Below are 19,010 nucleotides of genomic sequence, written 5' to 3'. Positions count from 1 at the left end.
ATCCTTGAAATTAAAATGGATGGAATTCTGCTCCGAGTTACAAGTCCTGTTTAATTTTTCCAAAGTAAAGCCACACTGATGCTTTGCTGTGCTTCATCACCGCAAATAAAGAAAAAAATGCCTATAGATCGCTGACCTTATAAACATCTGTTACTTTCCCTTTCTTCTCCGTAAACTCTGAGCTTCTGGAGGGCAGGGATACCATCTTTCATTTCCACATGCCCAGCACTTAGCACACAGGTGTGCTGTGTGCTCAGACGCTCAGTCGTGTCCGACTCTTTGAGACCCCATGGACTGTAGCCCACCAGGCTCCTCTGTCCACGGGCTTCTCCAGACAAGAATACTGGAGTGGGCTGCCATTTCCTCCTGCAGGGATCTTCCCGACCAAGGGACTGAAACCGTGTCTCACGTCTCCTACATCGGCAGGCAGATTCTTAACCACTAGCACATAGGGCTCAGATGCACTTACTGAATTCATGGACAAAACCTTTCTTTTTCTATAGCCTTTGGCTGCTTCTTAGAGTCCCAGGGGAACCATGCAGATGCCTTTAGCCCGGCCAGTTGGAGAGTGGGGAGAATCTCCACATCTTCCCCCTTTAATTTAAGCAGCTTTGCTCTCATGTGTTTTCATGGAGGGCTTCTATCTAAGATATCTTTGAGATAAAGACTCCACTTAATAGTTATCACAAATTTTTTTGTAGCTCTAGATCAAGCGGGGGGTACCCACTGTGCAACAGTTAACCTGCAAAAAGTGATGATGTTATTTCCTGTAACTGAACGGTTAAAGAAGAGTGCTTGGTATATGGTGAGAGATGAAGAACCTTAGAAATGTTCTTTCAGTTGAAATGCTGGGAAAAAAGGAAGCGCATAGGAGTCAGCTGTGGAAGTCAATTACAGTCACTGGGCAGGGTGTTCTGCTCAAGTGTCACGTTTTATCTTTACAATAACTCTGTGCACCATTACCAGCACCATTTTACAACTGAGGAAACTGAGTCCCAAGAAGTTCCTTTCTTTTGCTCACACATGCAGCAGTGGAGTAGCTGGGATCTCACCCCGGGGGTGCGAGTCTACATCCAGGGCTCCACCTCTACTACCTGGAATGGTTTACTGTGAGAAAGAAGCCATCCTCAGCGGTACGTGAGCCACTGAGGCTTAATCTGGCTCTGCCCAATAGAGGGATGACGCAGTCTCTGCTGACTGACTCCCAAAGTCAGCAGACCTATGACAAGCTCCCTTCTCTCGAATTCTGAGTTCACCAAAGGCAGCACAGGAGTCACTCACTGTCAGGGTGGGGGCTGTCAGCATGCTGGTCATGGAGCCTGACTTTGCCTTCAACCATGATCTATTCCAAAGCCTTTACTGGACGCTGGAGTCAGCTTGCCTTACAAAACTTGCAGCTCATCTGCGTCTAAAAAGTTGAAAAACTACCATGTCTTATCCTAGCATGGAAGTTGCAGTCTCATAAAATACTTCATATGATGCCCACAACAGTTCTGATAGGTAGATACCTATCAGGATTATAAACTTCCATTTTACAGATGAGGAAACTGAGGCTCCAAGAGAGTTAAAACATATTCAATATCTCTTCTGTGTTGCCCTCATGTTCTGTGTTGACTTCATGATCTCCTTTCATTCTCACAACCACCTATCTATTCTCACAACATATCCTATCTATTTATCTCATTGATTCATCCAACAAGCATTTCTTGAAGACATTGGCAGGGAACCAGACAGACAAACCAGAAAATCTGTTCCTTTCTTTATGGAACTTGAATTAGGATGTTTTTTCCCCCATTTTGCAGTTAAGAAGCCTGGCATGGACAGAGATTAAGTCTCTCACTCAAGGTTAGGAAGTGATAGGTCCTGATTGGCCCTCAGAATGCCAAACTGCAGGCTGAGAGCGCCATGAACATCTTACCGCTGCTTGTACTCTGCTCAGCATCACCCTCCTGCTTTTGGGAGTGGGAAGGTAAGGGGAGAATCTAGAGCAGGATTCCTGGTCAAAAACAGTGTGAACCCCATGAGAGAAAAGCAAGAGAAAGGATCCAGCCACTCATTTCCCACACTGAGCTCTATGTCTTTCTCTCTCTGTAAAAATAGATATTAAAAACTAAGGTTGCCCTAAATGATGTGTGTGTGTGCATGTGTGTGTGTGTGTGTGTGTGTACTCTACAATGCATATTTCTTTAAACTCACAAGCACTTTTCTATGCCATTAAATACTAACGCAAACCATGGAAACTAATGGCTCCTCATTTCCCTGTTTTGTAATATGCAAAAATTTATCTAACCATTTCCCTGCCTTTGGACATTTAGGGATTCAGATGAATATGCCTCAGGGTCTTTGCCCTGCCACTAAGAGGCTGTGCGTCATTGACAGGAAGTTATTTATCCAATCAGAGTTTTATTTTCCTCCTCTGACAGTTGGGGAAACAGACATTAGCTTCCTCACCTCACAGGGCTGTAGTCACTATTAGGTGAGGTGAGTCAGGAAAGTTATTTAGTATAGCGTCTGGCACGTGGTAAGCATTCAATCAATATTAGCTTAATGAACTATTGCTACTAGATAGATTTGATCTTCACCACTGTAAATAATTTTGCGAAAAGAACCCCTGCTCATGCATTACAGACAACTCTGTTGCATTTTAAAGAGAACTACAGCTTTGTGGATGCTGTACTCAATGACTTTTCAGATCAAGGTTAAGAAAGCGGTTTGGAGAGGAAAGAAAGATACATATATAGAGAGAGACACACACAAGGGAGAAAGGGAGAGATAGAAAGAGCAAAAAAGAAGTTCAAGAGAGAGAAAGGAGAAGGAAGAGATGCCCAGAGGCATGCAGTAGGCTTGGGCACTCCTGCCTCTTAAGGGAAGAAAAATAAATCCTGATTTTCATTCCTCATCCTGCCATGCTGCTTGGCAGGACAACCCCACCACAAGGATTAAGACCTTTGCTCCAATTAACCGTTGGGGACAAGCCAGTTTCTGCTTGACATTCTGGTGTCATTCCATGTCTTTTTAGCAACTGCACTGAAAAGATCAGGCTCTGCAGTTTTCATTAAGTTTCATCAAGGGAGCCTTTGCAGATGGTTAATAAAGATATTGCATATTACAGAGCCCACCTTCAGCTCTAGTGTCTTATAAGCTATCAAGCCTTCCTGGAAATAGAGCCAGGGTGTGTGAAGAAGTGCCACCTGGAGTCACTTTTCAATCTACTTAATGGAACTATTATCTAAGCCTATTTTAATTAATTTAATTTTATGAAAAGACATCCATGAGATGCTATTAAATGCTTCATTAGAAATAAAGCTACATTCAATCACCATTTTTTTTTTGCCATTCACCCAGCTAATATCATGTTTCTAAAATCAACTATTTTTTCTAATGGGATACATTTACTAAGAGCTTTGATGAAGGCTTACAATCTTCTCTTCCCTCTCAGTGTCAGTTCTGATAATTTATTAAGGATGTATGTGAGACTTCCTAGGCTACCCTTTGACCCTTTGGGTGTCAGTAGCAGATTGCAGTCATCAGAAAGAACTCCAGAAATCTAGAGATGAGATTAATCATGTTGTCATGGTTAAGACCAGTGGTTTTGAGGGCAGATGGTTCTAGATTGGTGCCCTGGTTCAGCTACTGACCAGCTCCGTGGTTGTGGGCAATTACATGAACTCTGTAAGCTCCAGTTTCCTCATGGGTGAAGTAGGAGCCTAATTCCAGAGGTGAGTCAGGATGCACCCACACAGTTGTACTGGTTGTTTATGGTTAACATCCACTCCAATGGACTTCCTGGCCAATTCTGATTAGTCCATGTTGTAGCCATACTAGTGAGAGAGTCAATTCCTAGGTAGGTTGATAGGAAGTCCAGGTCTCCAAGGAGGAGAGCGGGGCTGGGGGGTGCGGTGCGGGGAGGGGTCTGGGGCTCTCAAAGAGGAGATAGGGGTCTGGAATTCTCAAGGAGGTGGAAAGGACAAACGCCCTTTCCCCCCTACATTCCTTAGTCACCTAGGGCTTCCCTTATAGCTCAGTAGTATAGAATAGTAGTAAAGAATAGTAGTAAAGAATCTGCCTGCAATGCAGGAGACCCAGGTTCGATTCCTGGGTTGGGGAGATCCCCTGGAGAAGGAAATGGCAACCTATTCTAGTATTCATGCCTGGAGAATCCCATGGACAGAGCAGCCTGACAGGTTATAGTCCATGGGGTCACGAGAATCGGACACGACTTAGCAACTAAACTACTACTACTAGTCACCTAAAACTTTTTTTTTCTTTAAGCCTGGAACTGATGATTACACAACAAACAACTCAGTTTCAACTTCTTACTAAGGATTATATGGGGACTTCCCTGGTGGCTCAGATGGTAAAGCGACTGCCTATAATGCGGGAGACCCAGGTTCAATCCCTGGGTCGGGAAGATCTCCTGGAGAAGGAAATGGCAACCCACTCCAGTATTCTTGCCTGGAAAATCCCATGGATGGTGGAACCTGGTAGGCTACAGTCCATGAGGTCGCAAAGAGTCGGACATGACTGAGCAACTTCACTTCACTTTCAAGGATTATATAACAACACTGTATCCTGCTTAAGGACAGTTTCTCCTTCCTGAAAACCTGACTAATCCTGATATCTTAGAATGTATATTATGGGAGTGGGTCTGGTAAAATGTTTCTATTGGTAAGTTCTAAAAGACCCTTACTCCTTGGAAGGAAAGTTAGCATACCTAGATAGCATATTCAAAAGCAGAGATATAAGTTTGCCAACAAAGGTCCATCTAGTCAAGGCTATAGTTTTTCCAGTGGTCATGTATGGATGTGAGAGTTGGACTGTGAAGAGAGCTAAGTGCCGAAGAATTGATGCTTTTGAATGGTGGTGTTGGAGAAGACTCTTGAGAGTCCCTTGGACTGCAAGGAGATCCAACCAGTCCATCCTAAAGGAGATTAGTTCTGGGTGTTCATTGGAAGGACTGATGCTGAGGCTGAAACTCCAATACTTTGGCTACCTCATGCGAAGAGTTGACTCACTGGAAAAGACCCTGATGCTGGGAGGGATTGGGGGCATGAGAAGAGAATGACAGAGGATGAGATGGCTGGATGGCATCACCGACTCGATGCACATGAGTTTGGGTGAACTCCAGGAATTGGTGATGGACAGAGAGGCCTGGCGAGCTGCGATTCATGGGGTCACAAAGAGTCGGACACGACTGAGCAACTGCACTGAATCCTGTTATCTTAAAATGTAAATTGTGGGAGTGGGTCTGGTAAAAGTTTCACAACCTAGAGATATTCTTTTGATTTATTGTAATAACTAATTAAAAAAGTATATAATTCCCTTGCTTAGATTAGTGAGGGGGGCACTCTCCATTCCCTCTTCTGATGTCTGTGTCAGAAGCTTTCTCTGTCCCTTTTTATACTTTAATAAAACTCTGCGACACAAAAGCTCTTGAGTGATCAAGCCTGATCCTTGGTCCTGAAGCTAAATCTTTTTCGGAGATCACAGTATCACTAGTTGTTCAATATTTTGCTCTCAGCCCTGCCTAACTCCTAGAATTGCTATATGGACTAAATGAGTGAAGACATGTAAAACACTTAGTTCATGGCATAGAGTAGGTGTTCATTAAACCTTATTGTTATTTTTATTATTATTTTATTAGACTGGAACCCCTAAAAAATGAATAGATTTCTGTAACTTAACTGAGTCCAATTTCCCACTGTCCAAACTCAGCTCTGATTGTCAAGATTCTATTAAAAAAAAAAAAAAACACTTTCTGGTGATACATGCATGCTATGCATTTAAATTTTCAAAAGAACACTCTGAGTTAGGCCTCTTATGATTCCCATTTCACAGAAGAGGTCATGTAGGCTTTGAGAAGTGAAGAAGCAGGAACCATATTATATCTTCTGACTGCAGTTCAGGATCAAGTGTGTTTCCTACAAGTCATCTCATGGTGCCATAGTCACTCTTCCAGGGAACCACTGCTGTGAGCATATCCAGCAACAAACTCTAATAAGGTGGTGTGTGTGTGCTTAGTCACTTAAATGTGCCCGACTCTTTGTGACCCCTTGGACTGTAGCCCGCCAGGCTCCTCTGCCCATGGGGATTCTCCAGGCAAGAATACTGGAGTGGGTTGTCATGCCCTTCTCCAGGGGATCTTCCCAATCCAGGGATGGAACCCAGGTCTCCTGCATTGCTGGCAGATTCTTTACCGTCTGAGCCACCAGGGAAGCCTAGAACCCTGTCCAAATGCTTAGAGTATTATCAATCGACAAGGGAAGTTTACTGTAATGATAAAAATTTGATTTAAACTTCTAGGTCACATATGGTGTCTTGAGGGACTCTTGGGGTCTTAGCTTTGGAGGATTATAACCCTTTCCTATTTCACTACTGCTTTATTTAAGGTCTTTACTCCTCTTTCCTGTACTGTTATAAAAATATCTCCCAACCAGTTTCCTTCCCCTTGGCCTCTGTTTTCTCTCATCCAGAGTCAACTGGAGACAGTTACCCATCTCCATGGTTACCCTCCTCAAGCGCCGATCGGAACATGACACTTCCCCTCTTCAAGTGTCAGAGACTTCCCATCGCCTGAGGGATAAAACCTGGTGTACCTCAAAAGGTCACCAACTATCTGTGCACTAACTCCACAGACTGAATTTAGAATTATAGTGACCGTGAAGCCTGCTTCAAATCCTTCACACACACACACACACACACACACACACACACACACATGCACAAACATACCCATGAACATACTTGTATAGACACAGAAGTGCACACATACTCATGCATATTCACATATCTCACAAAGACACATGCACACATACACACCATACATATACACATACATACACACATATACACACCACATATACATATACAGCACACATGTACATATACACAATACATATGAAAGAAAGTGAAGTTGCTCAGTTGTGTCCAACTCTTTGCAACTCCATGGACTGTAGTCTACCAGGTTCCTTCATCCATGGGATTTTCCAGTCAAGAGTACTGGAGTGGGTTGGATACATAAGCATATATGCACATGCACACACATATGCATACATGTGGTTTCTGCCATTCTTAACTACCAGGGTAACCTTCTTCATAGCCTTGTGTTTTCTTAAAGGTACTTAAAGTTTACTTGGCTGCACTGGGTCTTAGTGGTGCTACCCAGGCTTAGTTGCCCCAAGACATGTGGTGTCTTCCTGGACCAGGGATCAAACCCACGTCCCACGAGTTGCAAGGTGGATTCTTTACCACTGGGCCACCAGGGAAGACCCATGATTTTGTTTTTAGGAAAAAAACTTTGGATCTCAGTGAAAAAGACCACTGTGGAGATATGTAGATGGGGAAAGAAACCGTTCCCTTACGCTTTTACTTCTGACAGTCTTGACTGTTTCCTTGGGAAGCCTTCCGGTGTTCTGAGTAGCAGCTCATCCCAGCTTTCCAGATTCCAGCTCTCTGTTCCCACTAGTGTGTGATGGAAGGAGAATCCCTATAACATATTTGGAGTGATCAGTGAATAAAGGCTCAGGGCCATTTTGAGTGTTGGTTTGCCATTTGTGCAGGAGTTATAAATCTCACCCAAACATGGACACGACTGAAGCTGCTGGGGTCCGGATGCCATCTCACCATCAGAGCACCAGCCCCTCATTGTCAGTCTGTACTCTGGGGACTGGTGTTGGGATTCCGACTCCTTGAGGAAATGCCAAAAAGGGGGACAAAGAGAAACCCTGACAAGGCGGGGGCAGTACCTCAATAGGGATCCATCTCTGATGACAAATATACAGGGTGGCCATCAAGCCTGGGGACACCAGTCAGGAAATGGCTTATCGACATTACAACATATGCAAATAATGTTAAGTATGGTTCCAGACTTGATGGCTTCTTTGGAGTTTTCCAGTTGGAACAAGTGCCTTTGGGGCTGAATACAAAGTTGCATTATGTCTAAGTGGTGGTTGGTTAAGATTTTTGACTTTTTGGTAAAGCTATAGAACTGAGCAACTTCACTTTGACTTTTCATTTTCATGCATGGGAGAAGGAAATGGCAACCCACTCCAGTGTTCTTGCCTGGAGAATCCCAGGGATGGGGGAGCCTGGTGAGCTGCCGTCTATGGGGTCACACAGAGTCGGATACGACTGAAGCGACTTAGCAGCAGCAGCAGCAGCAGCATAGAACTGGAATTTTCTTCTCCACATGTGGAGGTGCAAATATTGTCTGCTGGTCATTCCTCAGAGTGCAATACTTGACAGGAGTGGAAACTCTACAAGTCTGAGCCAATTGCAACTCAGGTTTGCCTAATTCTAGAGCTTGTGTTTATTTCTCTGCACCATGCTTTGTTGGTAACCGGAAGAATTCATGCTGGACCTCAAGTCACCTACATTATAATCAAGGAGTTGTTTGAGTATTAATAGACTCTGACTCATGCAGTTAAAAAACATCTTCCTGAATTGTCTTGTTCTAAAGGAAGTAAAAGCTGTACTTAATAAACTAACAGGATAAAGTCCTTGAATCGCTTCAACCCCTCCAAATCTCAGTGTCCCACTCCAAAGCTTCAGAAAGGACACTTTAAATTGGTTAAAATGGTCAGGAGGGATAAGATCCTCTCCAGAAAGATAAATGGTAATGATCTGAGAATCTTAAGCATTTTGACAATCAGTGTTCATTTCTTCTGCAATGTCATCTCTGCAGCATATCTTCTGCTGAAGTTCAAGTTAGAAACTCCAAAAAAAGCCTGTGAATGAATGGATAAAGAGAATATTCTTTCTTTCTTTTTTTCCTTCCCCCTTCTTTCTTTCTTTTCATCCCTCCTTTCTTTCTCCCTTTCTCTCTCTCTCTACACAGACACACAGAAACACTGGAATATTATTCAGGTTTAAAAATGAAGAAAATCTTGCCATTTGCAATAACATGGATGAATGTGGAGGGTATCACACTCAGTGAAATAAGCCAGAAAGAGAAAGACAAGTCCATTTATATGTGGACTGTTTTTTTAAAAAAAAAAGCTGTACCAATAGACACAGAGTAGAAAGGTGGTTGTCAGGAGTTAGGGATGAGGTAGAGAATAGGGTAAATGTTGGCCAAAGGGTAAAAATACTCATTATAAGATGAATAGGTTCTGAGGTTCTAATGTAAACGTGATGACTACAGTTAACAATACTTATTGTATATTTGAAATTTGCTGAGAGTAGGTCTTAAGCATTCTCGTAAAAAAAGACTACTATGTGAAGTGATGGACGTGTTCATTAACTTCATTGTGATCACCATTTAAAAATGTTGAAGTAGGTCTTCCCTGGCGCTCCAGCAGTTGAGAGTCTGCCTGCCAGTGCAGGGTGCACCAGTTAGACCCTTGGTTTGGGAACCAAGATCCCACATGCTGTGGAGCATGTACCACAACTACTGTAGCTTGCGTGTCCTGCAGCCCAGCCTCCTCAGTGAGAGAAGCCGCCACAGTGAGAAGCCAGCACACTAAAACCAGAGAAAGCCCATGCGCAGCAGTGAAGAGCCCACGAGCTTCAACACAGACTCAGTGGCTCTTAATTTTATTGATCAATTTATTCTTAACACAAATTTAAAGAAAGAGAGAAAGACAGAAAGTCAGTGGAAGGTTTTGCTACTTAAACTTGATTTTGATAAGTCATGGTTGATAATTCATAAACTTGCAGAGGCCTCAGAGCTGGTCTAGTCCAACTTCCTCATTTCATAGACAACCAATCCAAGGAACATCTCTATTGGGCAACCATAGACAAGAGAAGGACTCCGGAGAGACCTGTTCAATACTGTATTTCCGGGGACTTAGCACAGTATCTGACACATGGTAGAAATGAACAAATTATTTGTTGACTGACCTACCAACTGACTGACAGAGTAGAGTTCACAGACCTCATCAGCTGCAGAGCTGGTATGAGACACTGGGTCTTCTGGGTTTCAGGCCCACTACCTCCCTTGAAACCAGTCAACACATTATCACAATTCAACCTAGTTTTCAGGGTAAGACTCTCAAGCATCTGGATTAACAGCTGAGAAGCATCTGTAGCCTTTCCCATCTTTGAAAGGCTGATCAAAGAGGACTCTGGTGGGAAGTGGTGGACTCCTTTCTCTATGGTCCCTCTTGGAAGAAACATCTGTATCTCTGTAGAAGAGGAGGTAATAGCAGAGTGGACATCTCCAGTCTCTCTCCATCAGCCTACCTGGTCTTAGGGTTCGTGAGGGTGGGGTTTTTCAGTATATATGCATGTGTGCTAAATTGCTTCAGTTGTGTTCAACTCTTTGTGACCCTTTGGATTGTAGACCACCAGGCTCCTCTGTCCATGGGATTATTCAGGTAAGAATACTGGCATGGGCTGCCATTTCCTCCTCTAGGAGATCTTCTCCACCCAGGATCAAACCCACATCTCCTACATTGGCTGGCAGATTCCTTACTACTGAGCCCAGGGAAGCCCTCTCACCGTACACCTCATGGCAAAGCACGTCACTGCTTTGACCAGGCCCTGGTCACGGGTTGGTTCCAGAGGTGGGACCCTGAAGGCCTACCCAGGGGGCACACCTGCCCACCCAGACTGTGATGTCAGTCTCAGTCTTGAAATGACCAGAGTTGCTTCAGTGGGACAGGATCGTATTTAGGAAAAGTGCTTCTATGCCCTCTTCTTAATTATGGGACTTCCCAGCCTTTCCCAATGTCAGTAGTCTCTGCCTGAAACCTGAATAAAGTCAGGGATCTGTCAGCAAGTAGAAAGGTCAAGCACAAGGTGTTGGTCACGGCCAGGTTCTATTTTAATACAGAGGGAGCCTCCAACTCCTGAGGTTCCTCCTGCCTGCACCTGGTCTTGGGAACCAGCAGGTAAGCTGAGCCTACAGTGAAGGGTGTGCATGGGGGTGCAGATTGCTGTCTTTGCTGACTTTAATCCAGACTAACACTCCCAAGCATCACATGCATACCAGGTAGACCATATGACCAAGGTGCGAGTTCACAGGGAGAGCCTTCCAGTCTGTTTACAACAACTCTCTTCTTCTCTTAAAAGACGAGGCACAAGCCATGGAGATTTCTGCCCATGGGTCCTCTCTTTACTGCCTTTGCTGTGGTTGTGGGAGGATGTGATGCTTGGAGGATCTGCAAACATTTTGGAACCTTGAAGGGAGCTTTGACAACACTGAGCTTTTATCACACAACCACAGACAGTCTAGTTCTAAAGTCCTTGACCTCAATAACTCATCCCCCTTTGATTAAACCTCTATTTGTCAGATATACTGACCAAAGCCAAGAACCCTTGTCACACACCCATGAAGACACCCCTGGCTGCCCTTCCTGTTGACCTTAGGATAAAATGAAAGTGAAAGTTACTCAGTCGTGTCCGACTCTTTGTTAATTCTCCAGGCCACAATACTGGTGTGGGTAGCCAGTCCCTTCTACAAGGGATCTTCCCAACCCAGGGATCGAACCTAGGTCTTTAGGATTGTAGGTGAGTTCCTCACCAGCTGAACCACCAGAGAAGCCCAACAATACTGGAGTGGTTATATATCCCTTCCCCAGTGGATCTTCCCGACCCAGGAATGGAACCGGGTTCTCCTGCATTGCAGGCAGATTCTTTACCAGCTAAGCTACTGCGGCCCCTTAACATGACTGAGAAGGCCCTGCAGGTTCTGGCTGATCCCAGGGTGCAGCCTGCCTGTCACCACATTCCAGCCGAGACCTCACCAACTGCCATGGCAGCACATCCCAAACTCTGCACATGGCCATCTATCCTCCAAGCTCTCCATTCCACCTCCAGGATCTAACATCTTACTTTTCAGGAAACAGCTTAGACATCTGTACACTGTAAAGTCTTCTCCAGCACCCCAGATTGCACAAACTGTTGGTTTTCTATCGCCCCCATCCACCCTGGTTTGATTCATCTCAGAGCATATTGTACTGTGTTGAAATTGTCTATGCATTATCTCTCCCTGAAGGTAAGCATTACATTCATCATGTTCCTTGCTGTATCCCCAGAAGAACATTAGTTATACCAATTTGTTGAACAAACAATGAAAGGGAAGTATAACTAGAACACAATGAAACTAGCAGGTTTATTGGTTTTATGGGAGAACTAACAGGCATAAATCTTCTTGAAATAAGTCAAAGAGCTCCACCTTGCAACATAGACATGACTGAGCACAAAGGATAGATAGTGTGCTTTTGGTCTTTTCCATCAAGCTCACCAAAGGCCTGGGATTAGGGAGAAGATCCCAAGTTACCTGATAGTTTTGATCATGCTGAGGCCCATTTCAACACAGCAGTGGGCGTGGTCCTGGCGGGGCTCAGGAAGTCCTGAAACGCAGTAGTAGCAGTCCCCCAGGATTTTAATACGAAGGCAGTGATGCTCCTGAAAGGCATAATGTGGGAGAGGGCTGAGTCAGCAGACAGGTAAGTGCTTCCGAAAGGCTTGGGAAAGAGGGGAGCTGGGTCAAAAGGTCTGCACCTTGGGATGAGGGGTCCTACTTTTGTAGGGGATGTTTGAAGGAATCAGGGGCAGAATGGAGTCATGGGAAAATGGTGGATTTTGAGCCTGACAGATACACAGTCATATCCTGGCTCTAATCTTAATACCTACTGTGTGGAAGGACCTGGCGGAGTGGGCATTCAACATGGGTATTCAATGTTCCCCTACGAGTCCTGCTCCCACATGATTTGGTAGTTTTTTTTTCTTTTTTTTTTGTTAGCTCAAAACAAGCACTTAAATATATAAATTACTTAGAGATACCAGCTTTCAACTCTATATAAAGTTCTTTCCCAGCTAAGGTACTGGCACCTTAGTAAGAGGGGCTGACTATGTCTAATACATACTTCCATTCATTTATTAATTCATATGCTTGTTTATTGATAAAAACATCAGTTGAGCACCTATCTATCACAAAGTAACCATTGTCCCTGACACAAAGGTGATTAATAATAGCCCCTAGTGTGCACCATGAACTTCCCTGGTGACTCAGTGGTAAAGAATCTGTCTACCAAAGCAGGAAACTTGGGTTTGATCCCTGGGTTGGGAAGATCCCCTGGAGGAGGGCATGGCAGCCCACTCCAGTATACTTGCCTGGAGAATCCCATGGACAGAGGAGCCTGGTGGGCTATAGTCCATGGGGTCGCAAAGAGTCAGACATGACTTAGCAACTAAAGAACAACAACAATATGCTTCATATACTAAATGGAATGAATCTCACAAGAACCTTGAGGTAGGTACAATTTTTATCCTCATCACTTCACCAGTGAGAAGCAGGACACAGCTGTTTGGTGGATTCACATTCTTGAAGATATGATTCTTACAAAGTTTCAGAGAGCAACAAGCATCTAGGAAACGGTGCATCCTTTCATACTGAATCAGAATAGGCTGGATTTTGCAGATTTTGCAGGAAAGAGAACTTGGGACAATATAGCACTGGGGCAAAGAGTGCTGGCAGAGGACCTCCACTGCTAGGGATCAAATCCTGGACACCCCCTCCCCCCACCTCATTTTTGCTGTCTATCTTTAGGTAAATTACTTAACCTCAGCCTCTGTTGCCTCATCTATAAAAAGACGATAAGGAAGACTAGGACCTCAGGGATGTCCCTGGTCATTGCGTGGTTGAGACTCTGCACTTCCAATGCAAGGGGCATGGGTTCAATCCCTCGTTGGAGAACTAAGATTCCACAGGCCATGTGGTCAACAAGTTTAAAAACAAATAAAATAAAAATGGGTCTTTAGGAAAAAAAAAGTAGGACCTCGCTGTGTGACTGTAAAGATGAAGGAAGATGATGTGCGTGAAGGCTTAGTATAAGGTCGAGCAGATACAGCACTAAAAATACTGCCCGTCTCTGTGCTGGGGGCTAGGACTCCTGTCCTAGTTCTTCCACATTCTATCTGCCACCACGGCAGAGTCCCTCTAGATCTCCTTGGGCTAGATGGCTGGGACTCATGACCTGTGAGGTGTTCTCTAGATCTGAAGCCCTAGGAGCCTATGAGTCTGTGGCTTTGTGGGTGAGCAGCTCTCCTTGGGAAACCAGAGTCCAAGGGCAGGAGGAGGGGAACTGCAGACACAGAGGGGCCTGCTGAGACGCCAGAAGCACACCGATGCCCTGGTACTGCAGGCTACAAAGCACCATGCTGGCTTCCTAAGCTGAAGAGATGTTGGGACATCGTGTTTGAGTAACGAGTGAAATCACTCTCCCAATAAAAAAACAAATGCCAGACAGGGAAAAGAGAATCAGAACTGGCTCTGGCGTTTCCCTCTCTGCATCAGATCTCCAGGGTCTTGCCAACCTTCCCAAACAGGCACAGATGTGATCTTCAGAATGCTGATAGCATGCGTAGCATCCCACAGTTATTTTTAGGAGCATGTAGCTTCTATCTATTGGCAGCTTCAGTGCCACTAATTTTGCAAGAAAGCACAAAGGGAAGCTCAAAACCTTCACTTGTTTCTTCTAACACACTCTAGACTGTAATGGCCAGAATAGAACTAGATACTGGTCACTGGTTTTGGCAGTTTCTAGATTTGTGGAGTCCATGGGACAGTTACATTCTATATATATATATATATATATATATATATATATATATATATATGTATATATATATATTAAAAGAAACAACCAGAGGGCCCAAGGGACTGCACCAAGGTTCAATTTTGTGTTTTGCCAAGAAGGTATGAAAAATGTCCATCAACATACAAAAATAACAACCCAACTATCCCACTATTCCCATCACTTTATAAAATAAAAGGCATTTTTAACTCACTTCACTCTGTATAATAGGTTCTAGGTTCATCCACCTCATCAGAACTCACTCAAATGCATTCCTTTTTATGGCTGAGTAATACTCCATTGTGTATATGTACCACAACTCCTTTATCCATCATCTGTCAGTGGACATCTAGGTTGCTTTCATGTTCCAGCTATTGTAAATAGTGCTGCAGTGAACAATGGGATACGTGTATCTTTTTCAACCCTGGTTTCCTCAGGGTATATGCTTAGGGGTGGGATTGCTGGGTCATATGGTGGTTCTATCCCTAGTCTTTTAAGGAGTCTCCATACTGTCTTCCATAGTGACTGTATCAATTTACATTCCCACCAACAGTGGAAGAGCGTTCCCTTTTCTCCACACCCTCTCCAGCATTTATTGTTTGTAGACTTTTTGATGATGGTCATTCTGAGTGGTGTCAGGTGATATCTCATTGTGGTTTTGATTTGCATTTCTCTAATAATGAGTGATGCTTAGCATCTTTTCATGTGTTTGCTAGTCATCTGTATGTCTTTTTTGGAGAAATGTCTGTTTAGGTCTTTCCTCCACTTTGTGATTGGGCTGTTTGTTTTTCTAGCATTGAGTTGTATGAGCTGCTTGTATATTTTGGAAATTAATCCTTTGTCAGTTGTTTCATTTGCTATTATTTTCTCCTATTCTGAGGGTTCTTTTCACCTTGCTTATAGTTTCCTTTGCTGTGTAAAAGCTTTTAAGTTTAATCAGGTCCCACTTGTTTACTTTTGTTTTCATTTCCGTTACTCTAGGACGTGGGTCGTAGAGGATCTTGCAATGAAGTGAGTCAGAAAGAGAAAGATAAATATCGTATTCTAATGCACAAATATGGAATATAGAAAAGTGGTACTGAAGAATTTATTTACAGGGCAGCAATGGAGAGACAGACAGAATAGACTTATGGACATGGGGAGAGGGGAGGAGAGGGTGAGATGTAAGAAAAGAGTAACATGGAAACTTACTTTACTGTATGTAAAATGGATAGCCAACAAGAATTTGCTGTATGACTCAGGAAACTCAAACAGGGGCTCTGTATCAACCTAGAAGGGTGGGATGGGGAGGGAGGTTCAAAAGGGAGGGGGTATATGTTTACCTATGGCTGATTCATGTTGAGGTTTGATAGAAAACAACAATATTCCGTAAGGCAATTATCCTTCAATAAATAAATAAAAATAAATAAGTAAAATTGTGAAGGTCATCAAAAAAGAAGGAATGAGAAGCTGTCATATCCTCAAGGAGTCTAAAGGAGACATGAGAATTAATATAGTATCCTGGTTAAAAACTGAGGCAATCTGAACGAAGAATGGAGTGTCATTAATAGTAATCTATCAAATTTGTTCATTAATCTCAACGAGTGTGTCATACTAGTGTAAGATTTTCATAATAGGGGAAACTTGCATGTAGGACATATTGGAACTCTGTACTATTTCACAATTTTTTTCTATAAAGATAAAACTGTTTTAAAATAAAAACTATATTCAACTTTTTTAAGAAAAAAAAAGGAAAAGGCATTTTTAATACTGAAAAAGTAAAAGGACACATGCTTAGAATAAAGAAAAGCTTTTGGCACTAAATGAAATTAACGATAAAGACTCACATATGTAGATATACATGTAATTGCTGTACATATATATACTGTATATATTGCTATATATATGTGTGTGTGTGTGTGTTGTATACATATAGATATGCACACTACAGAAATGTGAGTTTTCATGTACATGTATATATCTCGTAGTGGCCACAAGTTAAAATTTGTTTGCAAAGGAGCAAATCCCTTGCTCTTATTTTGAGTGAGAACACTGAGGCTGGGAGGCTGTGACTGGTGACATCAGTCGGGCACCCTTCATGTGCAAATGGTCTTTGGGCAGAGCTTGCAGTGACTCAGGCCATTGGTGACCTGGTGCAGTGGAGACATCTTCCTCCCTGTTGACCATGGGAGGAGGGAGGGGAAGTGTGGAGCAGGGAAAACTTTGGTCTAAGAATCAGACCTCCATTCTAGTCAAATTTACCAGCTGTCTGACCTTCGATAAGTCATTGAAGCCACTGATATGCGGGTTTCAATTAGCCATATATGACTCCAGTCAAAATGATCCTTTTGTCCTCAACAAATAACAAAGCAAGCATGGCCGTTGACTAGCAATGACAATGACAGCTAGCATCTGAAGATAGTCTTCTCCACATTCAACACCACACCTTATCTTTTCTCCTCTGAGTATCACAACAGCCTTGAACACAGCAGAGCGTGTTTTTAGATATGAAAATTTCAGCATACAACAGATGGAAAACTTCCTGTGCCACAGGGCAGCTGGCTAAAAATAATGATATGGACTATAAATGATATTCAACAGCCCCAAATCAGTGATTTTTCCATGAAGACAGAGGTGAAAGCATTTTGGAAAAACTTAGGGAAAGGGAGTTGTATTTATTAAGCACATACTACGCGCCAGGCTATGTGCTGAAGGCATCACATTGACTTTGTTTAGTCTTTAGGATCACATTCTGAGCCACATGTCACTTCACAGGTGGCTTATGGAAAGGAAGGTCATCCAGCAAGTCAGAGGCAGAGTGGAATTCACAGCATCTCTGTTTGACTTTGGGGCTCCATGCTCTCTTCAGAAAAATACAGAAATTGTGGCAGAGTCTAGAATGATAGATTTCCTGACAAAATGTGTTTTGGAAGGAGATATGTAAAACAGTTTATCACCTTTTGGATCAGACAGAGAACAATGTGGTGACAATGTTTGAAGGGTCCATTTTCCTTCTAAACAAAAGGTGAAGCTGACAGCTTCTTGAAAAATTGTGGTCCCCAAATAAATACCATTTGTATATATATATATGGCTCAGACAGTAAAGAATCTGCCTACAATGCAGGAGATCCGGGTTCAATCCCTGGGTAGGGAAGATCCCCTGGAGAAGGAAATGGCAACCCACTCCAGTACTCTTGCCTGGAAAACCCCATGGACAGAGGAGCTGGAGGACTACAGTCCCTGAGGTCACAGAGTCAGACACGACTGAGTGACTAACCTTTTCACATAAATACAATAATAATTTGTGTGTATATATATATATACAAAAATAAATAAGGAGATAGTGAGGGACAGGAAGGCCTGGAGTGCAGCAGTCCATGGGGTTGCATAAAATCAGACACAACTTAGCAACTGAACAACAGCATATAAATATAAACACAAATATGAAAGGGCCTGTCTTCTCATCTGTCAAGTTCTGTCAATTTTGCAGACACATTCTTCTGATCAATTCCTGTGAGCTGTCAGACGATCTGACAGTAATATCCAAGCAACTTCTTTTTTATTTACCAGAAACTGCTTTGAAAAATTCACATTAAAAAAGCCAGGTTGCTTTGAAAAAAAGATGTAGAAAAAAGAAAAATAAAGTAGGGTGAGAGTCTTGTAAATTTTATTCAGTTAGTCCTAATATAATACTTTTCTTCTCATCTTGATGGCTTTGATATGATAAAAATCTTGGGGGAAAAATCCAGAGAATTTATGAAACTATATATGTATATAACATTGAGGAGACACAGGTACCAAATTATCAAAGACGGTTATATCACTGGGAAGGGGTAAGATTATAGGGATGCATACTTTCCATATGGTCTCTTTTTTAAAAAATTTAAAAAAATTTTGGCCACATTGCACAGCATATGGGATCTTAGTTCCCTAACCAGGGATCGAACCTCTGCCCCCTGCCTTGGAAGCAGGGAGTCCTAACCACTGGACCTCGAGGGGGTTGCATGTGTTGTCTCTATCTTTGATGTTTGAATTTACATAATTGACAAGTAGGGCTTTAGTAATCAGAAAAAAAAAAAAAACATGAAAAGGAAAAAGACTCTCAGAACAAGAACATTAGTGCCATGAATGCACTTTAAAAAGTTATATTAGAAAAATCATGGCAATTTTTATGGTACTTTATCTAACTGCAACTATACAAATTAACACATGAATATATTGCCCTAGTAAAAATAAAGCTGTAGATAAGTCTCCTTGAGTAGTCTCTCCCCCTCAGACATACCACATGCTAGAAACCTGGTCCCCTTTCCCCTCTTGAGAGACTGCTGTGCATTCATACATACATTTCTATATTTCTATGTATGCACTATTTTTCATGCTCTTTAGCTACAAATTGATCAATTTTGTTGTTCAGTTGCTAAGTCACGTCCAGCTCTTTTAGACCCATGGAGTGTAGCATGCCAGGACTCCCTGTCCTTCTCTATCTCCTGGACTTTTCTCAGATTTGTG

At 42.8% G+C, this 19,010-nt stretch overlaps 1 protein-coding gene across 3 annotated transcripts in view; it reads right to left on the bottom strand.

Annotated features, from left to right (window-relative positions):
- ADCY8 (adenylate cyclase 8) overlaps nucleotides 1–19,010 on the bottom strand; it is a 226,686-nt gene that overhangs the window by 119,858 nt on the left and 87,818 nt on the right. For all 3 annotated transcript variants that reach the window (XM_019974064.2, XM_019974066.2, XM_019974065.2), the window contains exon 5: nucleotides 12,224–12,351. In XM_019974064.2, the coding sequence (XP_019829623.1) occupies nucleotides 12,224–12,351 (128 nt within the window). The remainder of the gene's footprint in view (nucleotides 1–12,223; nucleotides 12,352–19,010) is intronic.

Source organism: Bos indicus, chromosome 14 (assembly GCF_029378745.1).
Source record: "Bos indicus isolate NIAB-ARS_2022 breed Sahiwal x Tharparkar chromosome 14, NIAB-ARS_B.indTharparkar_mat_pri_1.0, whole genome shotgun sequence".
Taxonomy (NCBI): Eukaryota; Metazoa; Chordata; class Mammalia; order Artiodactyla; family Bovidae; genus Bos; species Bos indicus.
Note: the sequence above shows the minus strand (reverse complement) of the source record. Positions and strands in the feature narration are given on the sequence as shown.